Source organism: Pinus tabuliformis, chromosome X (assembly GCF_031772625.1).
Source record: "Pinus tabuliformis cultivar Carrire ecotype Pingquan chromosome X, CPIR1, whole genome shotgun sequence".
Classification (NCBI taxonomy): Eukaryota; Viridiplantae; Streptophyta; class Pinopsida; order Pinales; family Pinaceae; genus Pinus; species Pinus tabuliformis.
The window spans coordinates 1,484,040,400-1,484,061,968 of record NC_142308.1 but is presented as its reverse complement, the minus strand read 5'-3'; the positions used below and the strand labels follow the sequence as shown (position 1 = coordinate 1,484,061,968).

The 21,569-nt window shown below is 39.2% G+C and overlaps 2 protein-coding genes across 3 annotated transcripts in view; both read right to left on the bottom strand.

The window, feature by feature from the left end:
* The window catches only part of LOC149145621 (LEC14B homolog), a 308,684-nt gene that overhangs the window by 252,425 nt on the left and 34,690 nt on the right, over positions 1 to 21,569 (bottom strand). The window lies entirely within an intron of this gene.
* The window catches only part of LOC149145620 (uncharacterized), a 72,284-nt gene continuing 71,426 nt past the window's right edge, over positions 20,712 to 21,569 (bottom strand). The window contains exon 3 of the mRNA XM_089452508.1: positions 20,712 to 21,005. Coding sequence (XP_089308634.1) covers positions 20,712 to 21,005 — 294 coding nt within the window. The remainder of the gene's footprint in view (positions 21,006 to 21,569) is intronic.

Below are 21,569 nucleotides of genomic sequence, written 5' to 3'. Positions count from 1 at the left end.
TTGCCTATCTGGAGAGAATTCTGGGCATCAAAGCAGCAGAATCAAGTCAAAGCAAGAACCATCAGTAAATCAAAATTAGGGGCTATCAGCAGTTCTAATTATGTTATGTCTAACTTCAATAGTTTCCTATGAAATGCAAATGTAATGTTTTTCTGTTTCAGTTTGTAAGGCTTTATAAACAGTCTGTAGTAGGCAAACTAGGATCATACGACCTCAGCCTCCATGCTGACTGGGTTTGTTTTCTCCTTGAATTCCTTCTCAGCTTGGCTGGCACCAAAATCTTTGTAAATGGAATCCACTCCCACATCTTTTTTGAATGAAAATCAGTGACCGATTGTGTTAAAAAAAATGTGTTAGTGCACTTGAAAAAATTAGAAACAAATGGCAATTTTACTCAAAGATTTAATGTTACCAATGCTAGTTATCCTCAATATAGTTTAGGGAATTTTAATAAGTCACAATTAGAGCCTTATGACAACAGTGAGTATACCAACATCAAATGCCAAAATTTGTTACACCTTCTTGAGTTAGATTAGAAGATCTTAAGAGAAGATGCAAACTAGTAAATTGGTGTCTATATCACTGTTTATATCAGACTTTAATGACCTTATGACAGTCACTAGTAGATGATTGAAAAACACCAATTGTGCATTACCCAATTCACAAAATGACTAGTAAATTGATGCAATGAATTCCTTAATATATTTAGGAAACTTGTATGTGTGTTTAAGGCATTCAAATTTAATTTTTACCATTGTTATGAATTAATTCTCTTGTTGAAGCAAAACAGTGAAGGGACTTAGGGTTTAGAGATCAAACCCTTAGGCTCTATGCCTAGAAGAAACTTGGCCAATTGCCCAAAATTTTCTCTAGTGACTGGAACAATTGCAACACCAAAGATTATGCCCAAAACCTCTACAAAACACACCAATGCTCAGTCTAGAAATTGATAAATCACCCACAAAGGCGAAGAGGGCAAATGAGGGCAAGGGAAGAGGGCTAGAAGACCAACAATGAGCCAAGGAAATGTTGCGGCTAAGGGAAAGGAGGCCTTTTAGGCCTGCCAGGTGGAGAGGGACCCCACAAGGGGCTGTCATGAAGGGAGAAAGCCCTTAATTGGGCCTGCAACAGAGAGCAAAAGGCCTATTTAGGCATGTTGCTCCAAGGAGGAGCCGTCAGAGGGCCACAGCAAGGGAGAGGAGGATTGCCAAGAGGTAGGAAAAGGGAATAGGACAGCAACGGAGGAGGACGAAGGGATAAGGAGGCTGAGTGGACGGGAGAATGATGGTCGAGGAGGAGGAAAGAAGGAGGCTGAGGCAGGGAAAGGGTGTCGAGGAGAAGGGAAGGCATGCGGCAAGCCTAGGAGAGGAGGATGGAGGGCTGCAAAGAGGATAGAGGACAGGGCGTGGTAAGAGATGAAGCCTTTAGGTCAACGGCCAAGCCCACAGGGCCCAGAATTGCCCGTGACAGAAGGAAAAGGGGTCACGGCTAGCCCTAGGAGGCCAAATCAGGCCTGCGGCCAAGGGAGGAAGAAAGAAGAGGGCAGCGGCTAGGGCTAGGAAGGCTAGATGACTAGGGTAGAGGAGAACGTTGGGCCTAGAGGCCCAAAAAAACTCAAAACCCTTGCCAAAAATTCAATTTGCTTCAGATCTGCAATTTTGTCCAATTTCCTTTGATTTTAGCCCTGCAAAAATCTCTAGAGACTAGATCTTATCCTCGAGGGCCTAGATCTAGCTCCAACCCAGCAAATCCTCTTGAATCTAACCTGCACAGATGAAAATACAAGTGCCCAAAACTCCAATATATACAAAATTTGAAAACAAACCCCAAACCCCAGTTGCTGCAAAACAAGGGCTAGAAAAAATTATTCACAAAAATTATTTACAAAATATACATATATACAATGCTTGAAAGATATTTTTAAGAATATTTTTTGTGATAATGACAATAGCTTGATGTATTTCGAAAGATAGATGTTAACCACAGTCTTAGCGAAGTAAGAAAATCACATAAATTTCTCGAAGTCCAAACAGGGTCGGCCTGTGCCCATAATCTGTGAACTTGGAGCCCAAGAGTCAAGGAACCTGCAAACTATATATATTTCTTAAGAGAAAATTGTTAGATCATACAATGAATCGGATCACCTAAGATAAGCCCAAAACTTACCAATAGAATGTTCCTATCATCTACAAATGAAATAACAATTCATATAATATTGAAGCACAATATAGAAAAGCACATACCTAACACGTACCACAAATCAATGAGACAAAGACACCATGAACTGTACCCCAAAGTATTTTATTATGAATTTCAAACGTTCCCAACAGAACAGTGGCTTCACACCAGCATTACAAAATTACATTTAGACCAGAGTCACTATCATTGTGACTTGAGAAGCAAATGGCTTCTAATTTATAGATAAATCCTCCAAGTGGAAAATAACAGCTAGTTGGCTTGATTTTCGTCAAAATAATCTCGACCGTCGATAAATACTTGATCAACTTTTAATCTTTGCTATCGAAAATACTTATTTTTGAGGAATTTTCGAATTTCTCATTAAAACCATTTTTTATTAATCCAAAAATAATTATTTTGGATTAATTTCCTCAAAAATTTGACTTTGACTTAACCACCAAGGTCCAAGGGCTTAATTTTTCTTAAAAAATCCATTTTTTCCTTGGTGGGGGACCTCCAAAAATAGCTTTTTTTGACCCACGAATTTTTTGGTAATTTTCCACTTGGAGAAATTAATTTCTCTAATTTAAATTTTTTGACTCTAAATTAATTAATTTTCTGGCTTATGAATTAATTTTATTTTTGCCAAAAAAAATTAATTAATTGACACTTGATGGGAATAATTATTTTTACACCCTAAAATATTCTAGCCATGGTTTCTGATTGCGAGGGACCATGCACCAAAAAATATTTTACATCAGATAATTTACAAATTCAACCCTCAAAGGGGGAATACATGTTCATTATAGGCCCTCATAATTTTTACCCAATTCTACGACATAATGTGATCTAGTAGACCAAGTGATATGTAATAAAATAATTTAACCAAATAGCTTAAATTATTCCCGAATGACTTTTACAATAGACTCGACTAAGAACATTAGGACTCACCTAAGACCTTGTCGATAAATTCCAACCTAGCTTTGGGGTTTAAGCTGCAGGGAAAAACTATCATGATTATCTGTGTTTAGAAACACACATAATGCAATGAGATGAAAAACCTCCTACGATGAAATTCGTCGCCAAAATCATAGGCTTACCTAGGTTGTTACATAATTAACAATCGTACTAGCATCATTTACATTACAATTTTGCAGAATGGGTTTTACAATGACATGATAACTAGTTGGCTGATGATTCTAAACTTTGAAAAAATGTGATACAACTGTTCCTTCGACTTGTAACAAAATGGGTGCAACACCCCCATTGATAGAGGGGTAACAGTTGGCTCCAACTACAAGACACATTCTTCACTCAAGAGGATGTTAGAACCTTGGAATCTTCCACTTGTCGCCTAAAACAATCTCACTAAATAAACATCAAATACAAGAAAGGAATTGGACCGAAATCCTATTCATTCCTAATGTAACAAGAATCCAAAATGAAATAACATAACTAAAGAAAAAATATAAATAACTAAAATGACAATGCATGAAAATAAGATAGCTAAAAAAACAGAAGTGCAAATGTAAAAAACATAAATTAACATGCAAATGCAATGCAAGTGACTAATCTAATGCTTAATAGAGAGTTTATTCAACTACTCTAATCTATTCTAAGATAAATGAAGCATGCTAAGTAAAATCATGTAACCAATGCAATCAACAAATAAATTCACCATTATCTTGGGTTTTACCTTTGTGCTTGGTTCCTAAACAAAATAAAGAAATGTCAAACCTAAGATAAGTATATTTGGGAACTTCATTCATGGCTTCGACAAACTTTGCAAGTAAATCTACATCATGTGGAAGAAAGTTGAAGAAGCACCAAGGTTTTTCTGTGTTACTACAAGTTGCTTCAACCCAATGATCGATCGGGTTGATATAATGATATTTCTCATTGTAAACATAAGCCCACTCATCATTGTTGTTTGTTAAATTGGTAGGCAAGGAAGGCATGGATGGCGGCTCCAACTAGAACCTGCATATTGATTGTTATTCTCCTTGGCTGCCCCTAACCACATGCACACAACAATGATAAGAAAATTTAAAAATATATTGAAAATGACCGCTTAGAATTAGTTGCTTTGCAAAAAGATGTTGGAAGCTTCTGAAGATGTTGCAACTTGCCCACTACCACCAGATTGAGATATTTCTTATCAAATGGATCTTTGTACACCTGTGAACTATATATCAAGGACATCCATTGTTGATGAATTTCTATTGGAACCTGAATGCAATAGTCTTTTTTTTTGTACATGTACATATGTTTGCTCTCAAATCACTTGATATGGCTGATCTATGGAATGACTTGGTTGATCACGTGGCCAAAACATTGTAACCTGACATTCCTCAGTGTCTGTGTCATAGAGATCACTTGTGAATAGAGAAAATCTCAAGTCCCATTTACATCTGTCCACCTTAAGGAATGCATCAATAGAGTCCATCTCTTCATGGTCACCATCCTCTTGAAGAGTATGCCTGTGTATTGAATCATCCTCTTCCAAATCACTAGTAGATGTGTCGGAATATCAATTGCTTGGAAAGGAGTGCAACTTGTCCAAATTGTGCTTTCATATGGAGGAGGGTGGGTGGGTTCTTGAATGATCCTGTCATCAAACTCCTCTTCATTTACTTGTTGCTTAGAAGTCCCTTCATTTTCATTATATATTTCTTTGACATCTTCCATAGGGGACTCCCTTTCTTCATCATTCCCTGTAATGTTTATCAACAATGGCTCGTGAGAGGGAGGGAAGAGATGACCCTCTTCCTAATCCTAGTTTTCAATCTTCAATGCAAAAGGCTTACCATATTTCCCTTTAACATACCAACAAAGTTTAATAGATGCATTTTCCCTTTTTCCTAATTCCTCGCAAGAAACATTGGTGGGGTGTTCACGATATTCCCTCCATATGTCATCAAGCCTTTCCTTGTTTCTAATTAGTATATCTTCATATATGTTGATACCATCGAATTTTTCATATTAGTGGATCCATCTTCTATACAACTCCTTTATTAATTGTGAGAATGATCTAATTTCATTTGGCCTGAAACTAGAGTACCAATTCCATCCATCCTCTCCTTGCATTGAAAATGCATATAGCTTCATCAAGATATCTTCATAGAAAATGTTAGTATCTACCACATAGTTCATAAAAGACTCAAAATAATTAGATGATAATGACAGGTTCCCATCAAATTTTGGAACGTGGGCAAATACATCAAATGAGAGCAGATGTGGGTATCTTGAAACACATGATAGATCAAGAGAAACATATATGTCTTTAAAAGATAACGTCTTGCTACAATCAATGCTTCAGGCATATAGGATGATAGTTCTTTAAGATCAGAATATGTTTACCAATCATAAAATCATAAATGTGGAGTCGCCAATATTTCCCTCAATTCTTACCTTGGAGAGTGGTTTTTTGTATTGTACCTTCTTATGTGATTGGGTTCTACTAGAGCACCCTCAGTTGGAGGCACCAGATAAAACTTGCAAATTAATCCTTTACAATAATCTCATCAAAATATACAACAATAAAAAAAAATTACCCAAGTGGATGGATGTCATATAAAACCAAGTTGAAAGACCTTCTCCCTAGCAACGGCGCCAACATATGTTATCGAACTTTTTAGCAAAACTGTTGAGGTCCTCGCATTCTTGCTAGAATGGCACAAACAAGGCAGGGACCCACTATCACCTCGGCCCATTCCCTGCTATGTAGGCCCAACACCTCCTAAACAGCCAAGGGAGGATTCCCTAAATATCCTCCAACAATCCGGTACGTGATCAATGCCTTGCATGGAGTCAATGGGGTGAAGGTGTTCTAGATTTGCTACTTGTCCTGTTGATAAAACAGTGCATATTTCTAACAACAAAATATTAGTAACCAAATCATTCAAGATATGCATTGTAACCTATGGATTTTGGTCTATGGAATTTATCCTAACCAATTATGGAATTATTTCTTTGTCTAGATACATGCTTTAGGAGTTATCAGTGAAAACAGTTTGTTTTCCTGTGGGACAAACTGCTAAGCCTGTGTTAAAACGCAGAGGCAGTAAGTTGATTTGTTATTATAGCCAACCCACAGTGTGTAAGACACCTTTAGTAAAGTCACCCTAAAGTGAAGGAAGGCTAGAGGGTATTTTAAAGGCTTTAGGGCCACCCCTCTATCAACTCTTTCACTGAAAATGCAATTTCCAACTAGCAGGAAACTGCCCTTTCATATTTTTTGTTATGTTTATTTACACAGAAATTTTCCAAAATTTATATGTCAATTTTTTTCAACTGGAAAATAAAGGTAATTAACTCTTTCACAAGATAATGACCATAAATGATTATAGAGCTAAAAATATTAAGTACTAGCTTAAGATGTTTACCTGTAGACCTTAAGAACTTACTTTAGATGGCTTTAGAATGCAATTCTCCCAAGAAAAATCCCTCCCCAACTGTAGATATGCAGTCAATTAATTGGATACAAGTGTAAGAATATGGGAAATGAAGCTTGTATCTAAGTGGAAGCTTAAATCCTACAAATTTAACACTTCTTCCCACTAAATAGCTTGCTGCAAATGATGTAACAGTAATAACCGACAAGAAAAGTCCTACCCTAATGCAGAAAAATAGAGGATTTGAAAATTTTTAGAGGTTTTTTTATTGTTTGAATATTTGTGCCTTGAGAACTTACTTCTTGGTAGGATGTGAAGTCAAAGCCCTTCTAAGTTGCTAGGTCTAGCTTGTGTCAAGGAAGTGGGTCTAGTCCTTGTGGAAATCATCCCATTATTGCTTAATTTACCCTACAAGAATTTTGACCCTTCTTAGGAGCAGCCTATAGTTGGTGTCTTCAACCTCTATTCTCTGTGTCCAACGAAATATAAAATCCTTGGAATAATGAAGCCTTCCTTCAAAGCAATCCAAAACCCTTAGATCAATTCACCTACAAGCACGATCAAACAAGTAGAAGAAACCCTAGTTGGTTGTCTCCATGTAGCATATTAGCTCCTCGATGGCAAAGATTATTAGTCTTTGGATAGATTTACTTATATGCAGAAATAAATTAGAATTTTTATAAATTATGCCCAATAACCATAACCATAACAAGAAAAAGAACAAAGACAAAAACCACCCCACAATTGTAAAAATGAGATCTTTATTTGTGGTAGCATTTATCTCAAATGATCGACAACAATTACAATGGAGAAGAGTCTAGCCTTATATAGAAAATATTCTAATGGCTAGTTGACTTCTCCTCATTAAAATATTGCTAGTTTTTCACAATTCAAAACTTAGCAATTTTTATGTTCTTAAATATTACAAAATAGCATGAATTTCCCCAAGGGGGGCGAATTTGTCCAGATGGCCCAAAATAATTCACAATTTCCCTTAGAAAATGGCCTTCAATGGTTAAAAAGTAAAGTAGTACAAACATTCCCCCCTGCATCTAACATTTTTGGAACAGGAGTGAGTCGATTTGTCCACATAAAAGAGTGTGAATTGGCCAAAAAACAATCTTCTTAGAAAAATTAGTTGTAACAACTAGTAGATAGATCCATCTTCCAACTTCTCAGTCCAATTTAGTTACGACAGCTAGTAGACTTTTCTCCAATGGCTAGACTTGCCCCAGCGGCTATTTTTTGACTTTGACTTGACATTGAATATTCCCTTAGCAATTCGACTTGGGCCCACAGTGGTATATCTCCAATGCTTCAACCCTCCTGAAAAAAACTAGAACCTGAGTTTTGTTCAACACGTCCTGATCTATACTAGGTATGTCTTTGTTTCTTCATATCTGCTACGACATTGCCAATTCATCAATTTGATGGCCACATCATACTACCCCTATGCCTGATCTAATATATATATATATATATATATATATATATATATATATATATATAGATATAGATATATATATATATATATATATAGATATATATATATATATATATATATTAGATCAGGCATAGGGGTAGTATGATGTGGCCGACAGCCAGCAACCCCTTGCAGCCACCAGCTAGCTCATTGGCTCATTGTGCCATTTTCTCCGCCACCTGAGCCAGCCATGTGGTCCCTCACCCATCTGCCATGATCGTATGTTTGAAGGTGGGCCTCTCGAATCTAAAGGTATGCTTGTCATTTGGAAATTGAGTATTGTAGTTTTCTTATAACGGACACTTCTGGGCATGGATTAATGGGGGGATTCAGCGAAAAGAATGGGCTAGGTCTGTGCTTTTGTCCCCTAGACCCCTTTTAGGAATAACCTTGGATTCTAGTCCCATGGGATCTCTTTTACTGGCCATTTGGTTCCAGGGATGGTATTTCACAGGAAACCCCTATTTTGGTTGTGTGGTCCCGCTCCCTTATCCGTTTATATTACCCTCTTTCCATTCATTTTTACCCCATTCATCATTTCTCCCGCCTGGGTCCACATTCCTTCGTTGGGTCCACATAGGGTTAGCTTGCCCCTCCCCTTTGCCCACAACTTGGTTCATGGCCTGGAATGAAGCCCGAAGGTTGATGTAGCTGAAAAGAAAGATAAAAGCATATATGGCCACATTCAACAAGAAAATGTACCACAAAATACAAAAAATGGTCAAGACAAATACATTTAGCACGTGGACAAAAGCAAATACATGAGATCTACCCCATCATCATGGCCATCACCCTAGTTCCTACAGGTTCTAGGAGCCTTCCTCATCATATAGGAACCCATGATTGTCCCAACCCCTGGTGGGCGATGAACCGCCCCACCTTAAAAGGGGGGAATTCATTGTTATATCTTATACATCATGCTCTAACCCTTGAGCCCCAAGCAGTTAATCAAAGAAAAACATAAAAAAGCAAAAGGCATATAAAAAAAGGTGGAAAAATCAAGGTCGGGGCACCTCGTATACCACGATTTCTCCCTCCTACACATTATAAACCCAAGTGTGGGCTTCCCTCTTATTAACTACCCTTGTACCCCAGCATGTGACCTAGGGCTGCCCCTTCTCATTCCCTACTTCATTCACCTATCTGTCACATGCCACCACCTTTTGAAGGGTGTACCTTGACTATATTATCCCCTTTAGAATTAGAAACCACCTAGTAGGGCACTTGGTTAACCCAATTTGGAGTTTAGGAAACATTGGCACACCCTGAAGCCCATTATGGAAGGGCGGGCCATTATGGAGTCCCCACCTGTGGTCCATGATTAGGTAAGCTTATTTACTCTATTTCTCTAATGACTTGTTGTATTAGAAGGCTAGGAGACGCATTGGATCTTATTCAGGATTGCAGATGGTTTCCATTTGGGTTTGGTCTCCCTATATGGGGTCCTAATCCTCCTGAGGGCTACATTGGCACATGTAGGGTGAGCGTTGAGAGCCATGGGCCTCCACACGAGCAGATTGCACTCCATGGATTCCCACAGCCATTCAGAGATTGCTCGTGGTTCACTTATTGGACGAGGAGGATGCACCTGATCCATCATGCCCAGCCAACCCCAGATCTACACCATACACTTAGCAGATGATCCAGGACTTGCACGATGATGTGGCATCATCCTAGCCCTTGCAGGTGATCCATAGGCATCTTCGATTTGTTTGGACCCATGAGGACACTTATGTGCCCCCACATGTCATTTGGAGCACCACAGGTTATTACAAGGGGTTGACCCCTTATCCATTGCTTTTGAGGGTCCTATTCTTCATTGTGGCACAAATGGACCTCATTAGACCTCTTCGAGGGCCCTACGACATGCATAGATTATTATTTGACCTCTTGAGAGGCTTACTTTTTCATTTGTGAGCTAGTTTGGTGAGCTTGTCACCAAAAGGTTGTATTATTAGCACATTATTTTATTTTTGGGGCTTATGTAGGCCATGAAACTAATTCAAACTCCTAAGATGTGTATAAATAAAAGTGAGGTGAGATCATTTCTCATCATCACTTTGGATTGGATCTCTCTCTTCTTTAGAGAATTTCGCACTTTTTTCTGGAGGATGAATTGGAGCATTTATGGATGAATTTTGATGTACGGTTATTGGCCTATCTTCTCTTGGAGCTTCTCTATTGTCATTTGTGAATGGTTGGATATACTCTACAGCATGTAAGTACGAAATTTTGATGTTATTCTTGTTACTTTTGTCATACATGCTAGATTAGGATTTTCATTATTTTAGGACTAATTGTTGCATGCAAATTATTGCTTAATATTGTGGGATTCTCTCTATTATAACTTTCTCTCCATGTATGGACCACATAGTATGACCGAAATCTCCTAAGGGTAAAATATGACCTTGATAAGCCATTCCTCTTGTGCATTTGAAGTATAAAAGCTGCAAGATTGCTTTCACTTGACCTAGAGGGTTTGTGAAGTAATTTTGAGGCCTCCTTGACTGGGAACCAAGAAATCTTACACATAATCAACATAGACTCCATTCTCCCAAGGATTAAGGCACTGATCTACCAAGGGTGGTCACCAAAACTCTTATTCTTTCACCTTCTCCCAAGTCTAGCCACATTGGGGTGCCTAGGGCATCAATTTCCCAACAAGCTAGCCACTAAAAAAATTCAATCTCCTAGGGTCTCCTGCACTAGCCTTTCCTCTAGCCCTCCTCCAAATTTGAAGACATTCTGACAGTGGAATTGGGAGAAAAGCCAAGCCCTAGCTCCAAGACCAAAACTTGCCCTGCCATCCCCAAGGCTAGCACTTCCCAGGGTCAAACCAACATCTTTAAGTAATTACATTTTCTTTGATCCTCTCTCCACCTTGCCTAGGGTAAGAATATCATTGGTTGCTACATTCATTCCTCATACCCTAGACTGGGTCCACTTGGCCCCATGTGGTCCCACTCCTTTGAAAGACCATTCTTCAAGAACCATCCAGGATACCAATTCTAACAAGGATTTTAGGGATTGGGAAACTCCTTCACACGTCTTATCTCATCAACCTAACCCTCAAATCCTCTCTTCTTTTCCCTAAGACTACTTAGTACCTTGCTTACAAAGCAAGCAATATTTATCCTTCAAATTCTGGTAAAGGGTTATTCGGGTCACTCATATCTAATGACTTATCCTTCATTAGTGACTCCACACATACCGGGGCTCCTCCCATCGGTGAAAGTCCATAAATAGAAGGGAGCCTTAGCTGAGGTGTCAATGAGTTGACTGACTCCATTTGTCGCCCTTGGCCTAGCATTTTCCCTTTAAGGATTCCCCTTAGGTCCCTTGCTAGTTTGAGCGGTAACAGGGCCAGCCATTGGAAAATTTGCAGCAAATTGAAGATCTGAAAGGAAAAAAAAAATTGAAGCTAGGGTTTTGATTTTCAGCCCTCCCAAGCCTAGATATGGCCTCTCCAAGGCCAACGTCCTCCTCTATCCCCACTGCGTCAGCACTAGGACCCCCTACGTCATCTTGGTGAGGCTCCTTGAGGCCAACATCAGCATCTAAGGGCCAATGTTAGCCCTTTCCATCCTTTCCGAGGCTGGACATAGCCTTTTTGGGCCTCAACCTCCATTTTTCGGCCTCTTTTCCTTGGCCATAGCCCTTATGGGACCCATGGCAGCCCTTTCAGGCTCCTAACCCTAGCCGTCCAGCCCTTAGGGCTTTCTCCCTCCAGCGTTGGCCTTTCTTCGCCTCCTCTTCCCTCCTTTGCCTTTCCTTTGGCCTCCTAGCCTCTTTTTCCCTAACGCTAGACCTATTGGGCCTAGCGTTGGCCCCTTGGCCTTAGTTTGCCCTAAATATATCTATAAATTTTCTGAACTGAATACTTGGTGGTTTTGCAAGATTTTGGCCTCAAAAAAAATTATTTTCAGGTGGCAAGCTCATCCTAAAGTTTCAACAAATTTGAACCAATGGATCTTCAAGGCTTTAGGTCTAGGGTTTGCTCTCTAAACCCTAAATTTCCCAGATTTTTGCTATTGCTGTAATTTTTAGTTTTACAACAATAGTGATGTAAGTGCTCTAAAACACATCTAATTGGTCAAAAATACTTCCAAATTGCAAAATTCAATTTTTCTAGAAATTTGGCCACTTGGGCATCAAGGATCTAGCTTAGAACTAAAATTTTGCTTGCTGAAATTTTCTGCGTAAATCATTGGAATCAGATCTATAGTTTTCTGAATAATTCACCTAAAAAGACTCAAAAACTAAAATTTTCAGTTTTGGCAATTTTTTCCTAGTTTTGGGCATATTTGGCACTTGTTATAGCATCATTGATTCACTTGTTTTATGTTTACGTGTTGTTGTAATAAGTTATATCAGATCTGATCTAAGTCTGAAAATTCCATTTCAAGTAAGTTAAATTTCACTGTTTCACTTTGGGAATTTGTTGGGAACTTTAGTGATTAAATCTAGTTGCTTTTGGCTTGTCATTTCTTGGGTTTAAAGTGTTTTACTTGTTGTTGTCATAAGATTAATAAGTGCTGGAATTTTTTAAGTATTACTGCTCATTTTTATCATTTGGAATCACACGTTGGCTTGTCTTATCGTGATTTATAAGAATTTTTGCACTTACATCACTCACACTTAAGCTCTAAAATTCTGATCGTGTTGATTGTATAAGTTGCTTTGGCATTTGAAATCTAATTGGCATTGTGATAAAAACATCTTGAATAATTTTTATCGGCATCGTGCAATCATTGGCTAATTGACAATTGGATAATTTGTTGTATCTTGTGTATTGATTCATTGGCACTTGTATCCTTAAGCATTTGTCTTGTTTTAAGATTGTCTTCTAATTATCGTTAAGTACTATTGTCATAAAAAGTAATCATAACTTAAATACTTAGACCCTTAAACAATCTTAACTCAAGTGACTTCACCCATAATCATTGCATAAGCATTTTAGTCTTAGTTTTGCACTTGATAACTTACCTCCAAGCATAAGCTTGGTTGATAGACTCCTAGGACAACCCTCAATTATCTAGCTTAAGGGATTCAGCACTTCTTAGTGGTTAACACAGCGACCTTGCAGTCGTCAGAGCCACAGTCTCTGCACTGCCGAAGGCACTGGGTGGTTGGAACACAGGAAGAGGTATCGTTAATCAGATCGTTGCTTGCTTCCCATTGGCTTCCATCCTACAACCTACTCTGAAGATTGTTTCTCAAAATAGTTAAGGGAAAGGTTCAACTTAGATTAGGCATTTAATCTAAAATGAACCAACATCCTTGCATCACGCCTAGTTTTTAGGAGTTGCACTTTCAAATAGGTTAGTTCATCATATAAGAGGCAGTTGTCCATCCGGTTACTTGGCTATAATTCCTAAAAAGCAAGAAGTTTTGACTCCATCAGGCACTGGTCTCAATATTTAATCTAATCAAATCTTTGATCTTGCTAAATTCTACCAAGTAGCTAGGCCACTTGTAATGTCCCCATTTTTATTTTTCTTCGTAGTACAGGCAGGGTGGATTTCCAGGGCAGGAGATGGTTAGGTCATTGGAGCAGATTTATGTCATCAGGAGCTCCGAGGGAGTTTTGAGGAGTTTTTATGGGTTCTAATGGCATTCGCTTGGCATATTTCATCATCTGCACAATTTGCCTTTCGTTTTGTCGCATTCCGACAACTTTCACAAATTAGCATTATTATGGGGCCTAACTTAATTAATTATGCTTGAGGTGGCATTCTAGGGAGATTAATTGATGGAACACCTCAGTGTAATAGCTCGTTGGAATCGGAACGAGAAGATACTACAGGATGGGGTGTTGAGAAGTGACTTCCAGTGGTCAGAGAGATTATGGTGGCCAATTTAGCATTTTCCCACATTAAAAAGATATTTTAATTGAGGGAAATGTGCTCAATGATTAAAATAATAATAAAATAAGAGCTTCTAGAGGGGTCCATCAAATCTGTAAAAAGAGGAGGAGGCCATTAAAAGACATCTCGGATTGTTGATATTTTCTATCGGTGAGGTTTGGAGACCCTTGTTCCCAACTTCTCTAACCCCAGGACGAAAACCCTCGGGTATGCTATTGAGTGTTGGACGAAAACCCAACTCTCTTGAAGAGATTTCACCCAGAAATCTCACAGTGCTTCAACGGAGTTTGGAGAGAAAGAGTTTGCAGTAGCACGTTGTAGCAGTCTTCTCACAAGGCCATCTACGTCATTACCAGGGTCATACATCATTTTAGTTAGAGATAATTTTTTGGGTTTTGCTCTTCTTGCTTGGCAAGCCCAGGTTCCACTATTCCTTCATGTTGATTTACTCTCTTCAGTGGATTGATAAAATGGCTCAATGATTTTTATTGGCGTTTCTTTGTGCATCAAATTGTTGGTTGTGTGTTTATTTGCATTTCTGGTATCTACTGTCAAATTTTCCATTAGGAATAGTACACCACTCAACTGTGTCTCCCGAACAAGTTGGTTTCCCAACTTGTTTTCCTCCACCTCATTTCTAGAGGGACTACCCCCCATAGCCTGTTGTTGGGAGACATCTAGAACGGAGTGGGCGGGGATCAAAGTGATAACCCCTGCCCTGAGCAGTTATCATGGTGCCAATACAGTCTGAGCAACAACATTTTTTGGCGCCGTTGTCGGAGACAAGTTTCTTGTTGCCGAGATTTACGACAATTTCTCATAATCTTCTAATCATCTTCCATCTTTCCATTAATCCCACCGACGCCGCACTTTTTGGCTCCCTTCTTGCATCATTCTCCATCTTCTCATCACCTTAATTTTGTTCTCTCACTAATATTCTCAACTTGTTCATTCACGCCATTAGCACCTGGACATTTAGGTTGGTTTTTTGTTTAGGTGGCGACTCCACTTATTCATCCATTTACAAGAACGTACTCTAGAAAAAATCTTGGTAGCTTGGTTAACCCCGCTCCCGATCTTGAAAAGGCTCTAAGAGCCTGATTAAACAAATTACAATTTAGAGATCATTTAAATTTTCTCGGACAGGAAGCTCTCCTTGATCTCCATTTGCTTTTCATCAACCGTCCTATAAATCAAGACATCATGGGTGACTTCTACAAGCCTTGCAACTTCACCAACATTCGGGGATATCCACATGATTTGTCAAATGTCCACTATGAGTAAGTTGCCTCTCTTCCAAGGGAACAATGTTATTAATGTTGAAAGTTCAACTGCTTTATCCAAAGATTCGCTCATGCTACTGCTTATAATCACGAGTGTTGGGTTGTGTTATATTATTTCCACAACTAGCCCACGTAGTTAACCGGGGGTTAGAGGGGGGGAGGTCACAAGGGGTTTGAGGTGTACCAGTAACCCCAAATTTTGATTTTGGACCCTATGTTAGGTTGGGCGGACCCACCTATGGTTTTGTGCATGATTTTCGCACATGTTTTTTGGACGCGATGGTTTTTGGTCCATGGTTTTGGACGCGATGGTTTTTGGTCCATGGTATTGGATGCTTCGGCATGTATAAATATGTATTGTAACATTGAAAGGAACATAATGAAAAATCAAACTGGTAGTCCCAGTTTTGGGATCCAGGGGAAAATCTCTGTGTATATGTGTTTTATGTGTTATGCTCTCGCATTGTTTATTTTTTGTGTTTTAAAATTCGTATGCAGGTAATTTTTGTACGGGGTTAAAACCTACATTTGGCATTAAAGCTATTTTGGCTTCAAGGGGACACCTTTGTTGCTGAGGGATTTTGCTCGGGCCTGTGGTAGACCCTGTTCAGTGGGAGATCTACGAGATCGATTCTGGTGGTGAAAGAAGATGGCGAGCAGTGGAAAGATAGAGATCGAGAAATTTAATGGTCAGAGTTTTGAGTTGTGGAAACTCAAGATGGAGGATCTGTTGGTGGATAAAAATCAGTGGATCACGGTAGATCTGGGTACTAAACCAACGGGAGTGTCCGATGAAGAATGGAAGAAGTTGGATCGGAAGGCAAAGAGCACAATACAATTGTGTGTCTCAGATTCAGTATTGCTGAATGTATCAAGGGAAGCTACGACGAAGGCTTTGTGGGACAAGTTAGGGACTTTGTACCAATCTAAGTCTCTGGTGAATAAACTGTTACTGCGAAAAAAGTTGTATAACCTGAGGATGAAAGATGGAGACTCGATGACAAAGCATCTGAATGCATTTAATACTGTGGTAAGTCAGTTAGCATTTGTTGATATTAAAATTTCAGATGAAGATAAGTGCATTAGTTTGTTGTGTTCTCTACCAAATTCTGGGGATAGTCTGGTTATTGCAATAGGTAGTAATCTAGATAACCTGATTCGTCCTAGAGGCCCCTCGAATCCCAAATCCAGCGTGTCCGACGCGATTCTGCCTTGACTCGTGTCCAAATCCAATGACACGTCGTGTCCTTTCCTGACTCGTCGAATCCGAGGTCGTGTCCCGATTTTCATCTGCGTGTCACGATTTTGGGAATCGTGTCTTGTTTCCAGGACTCGCTAGGCTCAAAAAGTGACCTGCGCGGGTATGAAAAGGCCGCATTTGGTCATTACAGCCACGCATATTTTCATTTGGCAAGCGTTTTGGCAGCTTCATGATCAAGTCTAGGCCCTAGTATTGATATGCTATTCATGGTAATGTTAAATTCTTAAAGTAAAAGTGACATTCTCCTTAATCTTCATTTTCATCCTTTTACTTAAATTTTTAACATTACCATGAAATGACTCAGGATGTTTGCGAGTGGTTCCGGCCTCATTGGATTTCATATGGAAAAAGTAAAATTTTAGATTTCATTCAAAATCAAACAGACTTATCAGCTTTTCAGGATTTTAGGATTGGGGGATTGCAATGTTTCCATTGAATTTTGTCATGTATTAGGGTATGGAACTCGTATTTAATCAAGAGCACCAAACCAGGAGCTTTTGAAAATGTCGCTCCCGCTCCCAAGTAACACTATTCCTAATGATATGGGTCTGGACACCAGTGTTGAGTTGGCATTGGCCAACATGGATCTCAATTATCCAGTGCTAAAGCCTGTTAGATTTGATGACTTAGAGGGGTCATCCTCCACACCAGCAGATGCAGAGGCGACTATGGATACAGTGGAGGAGGAGGATGCAGAGGAGAGCAGTGGGGACCATGATGATGAGGACATTGATGCTGATTGATGCCTTGAGGCTTGTATACCTGTAGTTGTTTTATATTTTCTATTTCTATTTGCCATTGGCATTGCACCAGCACTACCTATGTAACACATTTTGATTTGATGACTCAATGAGAAAACTACAGTTGTCAGTGTGTTTATCTTACTATCTTGTAGTTGTAAGTTGTCTTTCAGTTATGAATTATGAATCATGATTTAAATTTTTAATAGATTTATCATTTATGTGACTAGTACCACTGACATTTATTTGAATTTTGTATGTACTATGCATGTTGATAGCCATAGATGAAGATCTATGTTTGAAATCAATAAATTTGTATCATAGATTAAAATTTGTGTAAAACATATCTAATTTTTAATATATATATATATATTAATAAAATAATATATAACGAATCCTATGTGTCCTGTTCCGGGGGGTCAACGTGTCTGAATCCAACACCATGAATCTCGAATCCTACGTGTCCCGAATCCCCGTGTCAGGTGACTTAGGTAGTAATGCAACTACCTTGCAGTTTGATGAAATAGTCTCAGCCTTGCTGACGGAGGAGATGAGACGGAAAAATATGGAGAGCCAAAATGGTGATGCCTTGTCTGTACGAGGACGGTCCCAGAACAGAAACAAAAATAAGTCATCGAGTGGGAGATCTAAATCTCCAGGAAAACCTGTAAAGGTGGTGTGCTGGAAATGTGGAAAGGAAGGCCACTTCAAAAGGGACTGTAAATCTAAAGCTCCTGACAAAGGAAAGGGATCTGATGAAGCTCCTTCTGCCTATGTCACATGGTTCGAGTTCGAATTCGAGTTCGACAACGATTAAGTTCGATTCGAATTCGAATTTTCCGATCAGGTTCGAATGAGGTTCGGCATTAGGTTCGATTATACATATTTTTCAATATATATATATATATATATATATATATATATATATATATATCTATATATGACCTCGGTCTAATGGAGCAGGAATAACCTTGTATAATGGATGTTGCAAAGATTGAAGGATTGGACATTCTCGGCATATATGTTTTAGCATACAAATCTACCTAGACATATCATAATTGCACAGCTAGTGATCTCGACATACCTGTGAGGATCTCAGCTGAATGGAGTAGCAAAGATCTACGACAAAGGCACAGTGTCAATGGATCTTGCATAACAGTCTTGGCATCAAGGCCTCGATGATACTCCTGTAGAAGTCTAGACTCTAGACAAAGAACAGCAGCGATAGAACCTCTCTCTCGGCCTAATAAGATTGATGTTAGACGTTGTCTCAATCACATATATATATATATATATATTACAATTGTGGCACAATAACAAAGCCACAGAAATGATCATTCTCAGAGGATACAATCCCTGCATAACAAAGAGCCACAATAACCATTATAGTCTCGGAATAAATGAGATAGTAAGGACCTCAGTATAGTGAGGAATAGTATCTCATCTTGATGGATCTATTTCTTAACAGTCAATATATATATATATATATATATGTAATGGTAAGATCTTCGGATCCCTCACTATCTTTACATGATCTCATTGTCTCGGTGTAAGAAAGATCACAACGACCCCGCAGTCATGGAATACACTCTCGCATGATCACAGTCAACATGATGGTCTAGAGTACAGCGATGAAGGTAGGATAAAACAGCTATCATCGGTGTCATAATGAAGTTCTCAATGCATCATTAAAAAAATTGAACCTTAAAAAATTCGTTAAAATTCGCCTTCAGGTTCGTTCAGGTTCGTTCAGGTTCGTTGAGGTTCGTTCAGGTTCGTTGAGGTTCGAGTTCGTTCAGGTTCGAATTTCAGGTTCGGCGAACCTGAACGAATTTCAAATTTTTTTTCAGGTTCGCCGAACCCTGTGACATAGCCTTCTGCAGAGGCAAAAACCACCTCAAATGAAGGTGGGGATGTGTACTTGGCTTCTTCAAGTACACATGTAGATCATGAGGCATGGTTGATTGACTAAGGTGCATCCTTTCACTTCACTCCCCATAGAAATTGGTTCTGCGAGTATGAGAAATATGATGGTGGTGACGTCTTCTTGGGGGATGACAAGAAGGCTAGAATTGTTGGTCGCAGAAAAGTAAAGTTGAAGTTGCAAGGTGGAAGGGTTAGAACGCTTCCAAGTGTTCTACATATTCCTGCATTAGCCAGAAATATGATTTATGTAAGCAAGATGGATAATGCAGGTGTAAAAACAGTGTTCGAGAAGGATACCTGCAAAATGGTTCGGAAAGCACTGGTATTGATGCGGGGAGTTCGGATTGGAACTCTGTACAAGCTGCAAGGTAGCACTATTATTGATGGGTGCAATAGTTCTGTGGTTCCTAAAAGTGGAGCAGAAAATCTAGTGGTCTCTAGAGAGAAGACAATGTTGTGGCATCAAGGGCTTGAACATATTGGAGAGAAGGGCCTTCGAATACTTCATGGTAAAAGTATGGTAGAAGGTATGAGTAATAGCTCTCTGGATTTTGATTTCTGTGAAAATTGTGTATATGGGAAGCAGAATCGGATGAGTTTCCCCTCTGGTGGTAAGAGGGCGAAACAGATATTAAAGCTTGTGCACAGTGATGTGTTTGGACTTGTGAAGGTTCCATCACTGGATAAGTCTGTGTACTATGTATCATTTATAGATGACTTCTCAAGGAATACATGGATATATTTCCTTAAGAAGAAATCTGAAGTCTTTGACATGTTTAAAAAATTTAAGGCTTTGGTGGAAAACCAGATAGAGAAGAAAATAAAGGTGTTGAGGACAAATAATGGTGGAGAGTTTTGCAGCAAGGAATTTGAAGAATTCTACAAAAAATGTGGTATATCACGGCAGAAGACTACTCCATATACACCTCAGCAAAATGGAGTTGCAGAAAGAATGAACGAGACGTTGATCGAAAGGGCAAGAAGCGTGCTCAGTGGTGTCGGGTTAGGACAGGAATTCTGGGCAGAGGCGATGGATACTGCATGTTACCTAGTCAACAGATCACCTTCATCAGCATTGGAGGATAAGACTCCACAAGAGGTATGGACTAGTAAAAAACCCTCTCTTTCACATCTAAGGGTATTTTGATGTGATGCATATGTACATGTTCCAAAGGAGAAAAGAACCAAGTTGGATAGTAAATCTGAAAAGTGCATCTTTATTGGGTATAAGGATGATTTAAAGGGTTATAAGCTTTGGAACTCAGTAACAAGGAAGGTTGTGTATAGCCGAGATGCGGTGTTCAGAAAGGTGAAAGATGTTATTAAACATGAAGTCCAACCAATCAACATTTGACCCAGAACTAGTTCTTTTGATCCAGTAGATCCACCTAGCCAGATAGCAGCAATACCAGTAGCATCACCTGTACCGCCAGCGACATAATGACGTATATCATTCATGGCATAATGACATATATAATATATGCATTCACGCTCTCTCGATCGAATAATGAATTCGATAGCGTAATTACATATATAATATATGCACTGTGTCTGCTCGAGAAAGTGTCGAAATGACGATCTAAGAAGAGCGACAATGACGTAGAGAATGGCGGAGATATCGCCAACCAAATAGAATCTCTTTTGACCGTGGACACGCGGGCCGACTCTGTACGCCGCATCGGGAGGGAAGAACTAATGGCGGATAACGGGTCGTGAAACTTCTATTGTTTGCAGTGATATTACCCACTTGTCCAATTGTGGCTGAGCAGTTCTCAGATATTAAACGAACTTCTCCAGATGGTAATCTTAATGTGGCCGATCGATCTTCTTTTGCGATCAGTTCTGCTACAGCACCTGCCGCAACCAAAGGAACCTGAGAAGATAGAGTTTGAGCTAAAGGAGGGAGAATCAGACTCTACAGTAGAGGAGGAATCAGAAGATGAAAAGCCACAAACTCCGACTGTGAGAAGATCAGTTCGAGAAAGAAGACAGCCTAAAAGGTATAGTCCACCTGCTTTCTATTCAAAGTTTGCTTTGTCTGTTACTGATGATGATCCTAGAACTGTGAAGGAAGCAGTGGATTCAAAGGATGGAAAAATTTGGAAAGAGGCCATGGTTGATTAAATGGCATCTTTGCACAAAAATGAGGCTTGAGATCTGGTGGAGTTGCCAGCTTGAAGGAAACCCATTGGCAGCAGATGGGTGTTCAAAAAGAAGACAAATGCACAAGGAAAAGCGGAGAAATACAAAGCTCGGTTGGTAGCAAAAGGTTATTCCCAGGTGTTGGGAATTGATTTTGGTGATATTTTTTCTCCTGTTGCCAAGGTAACTTCTATTAGATTACTTTTATCTGTTGCTGTTGCTTTTGATTTTGAGGTAGAACAAATGGATGTGAAAACAGCGTTTCTTCACGGGGATCTGGAAGAGGAAATCTACA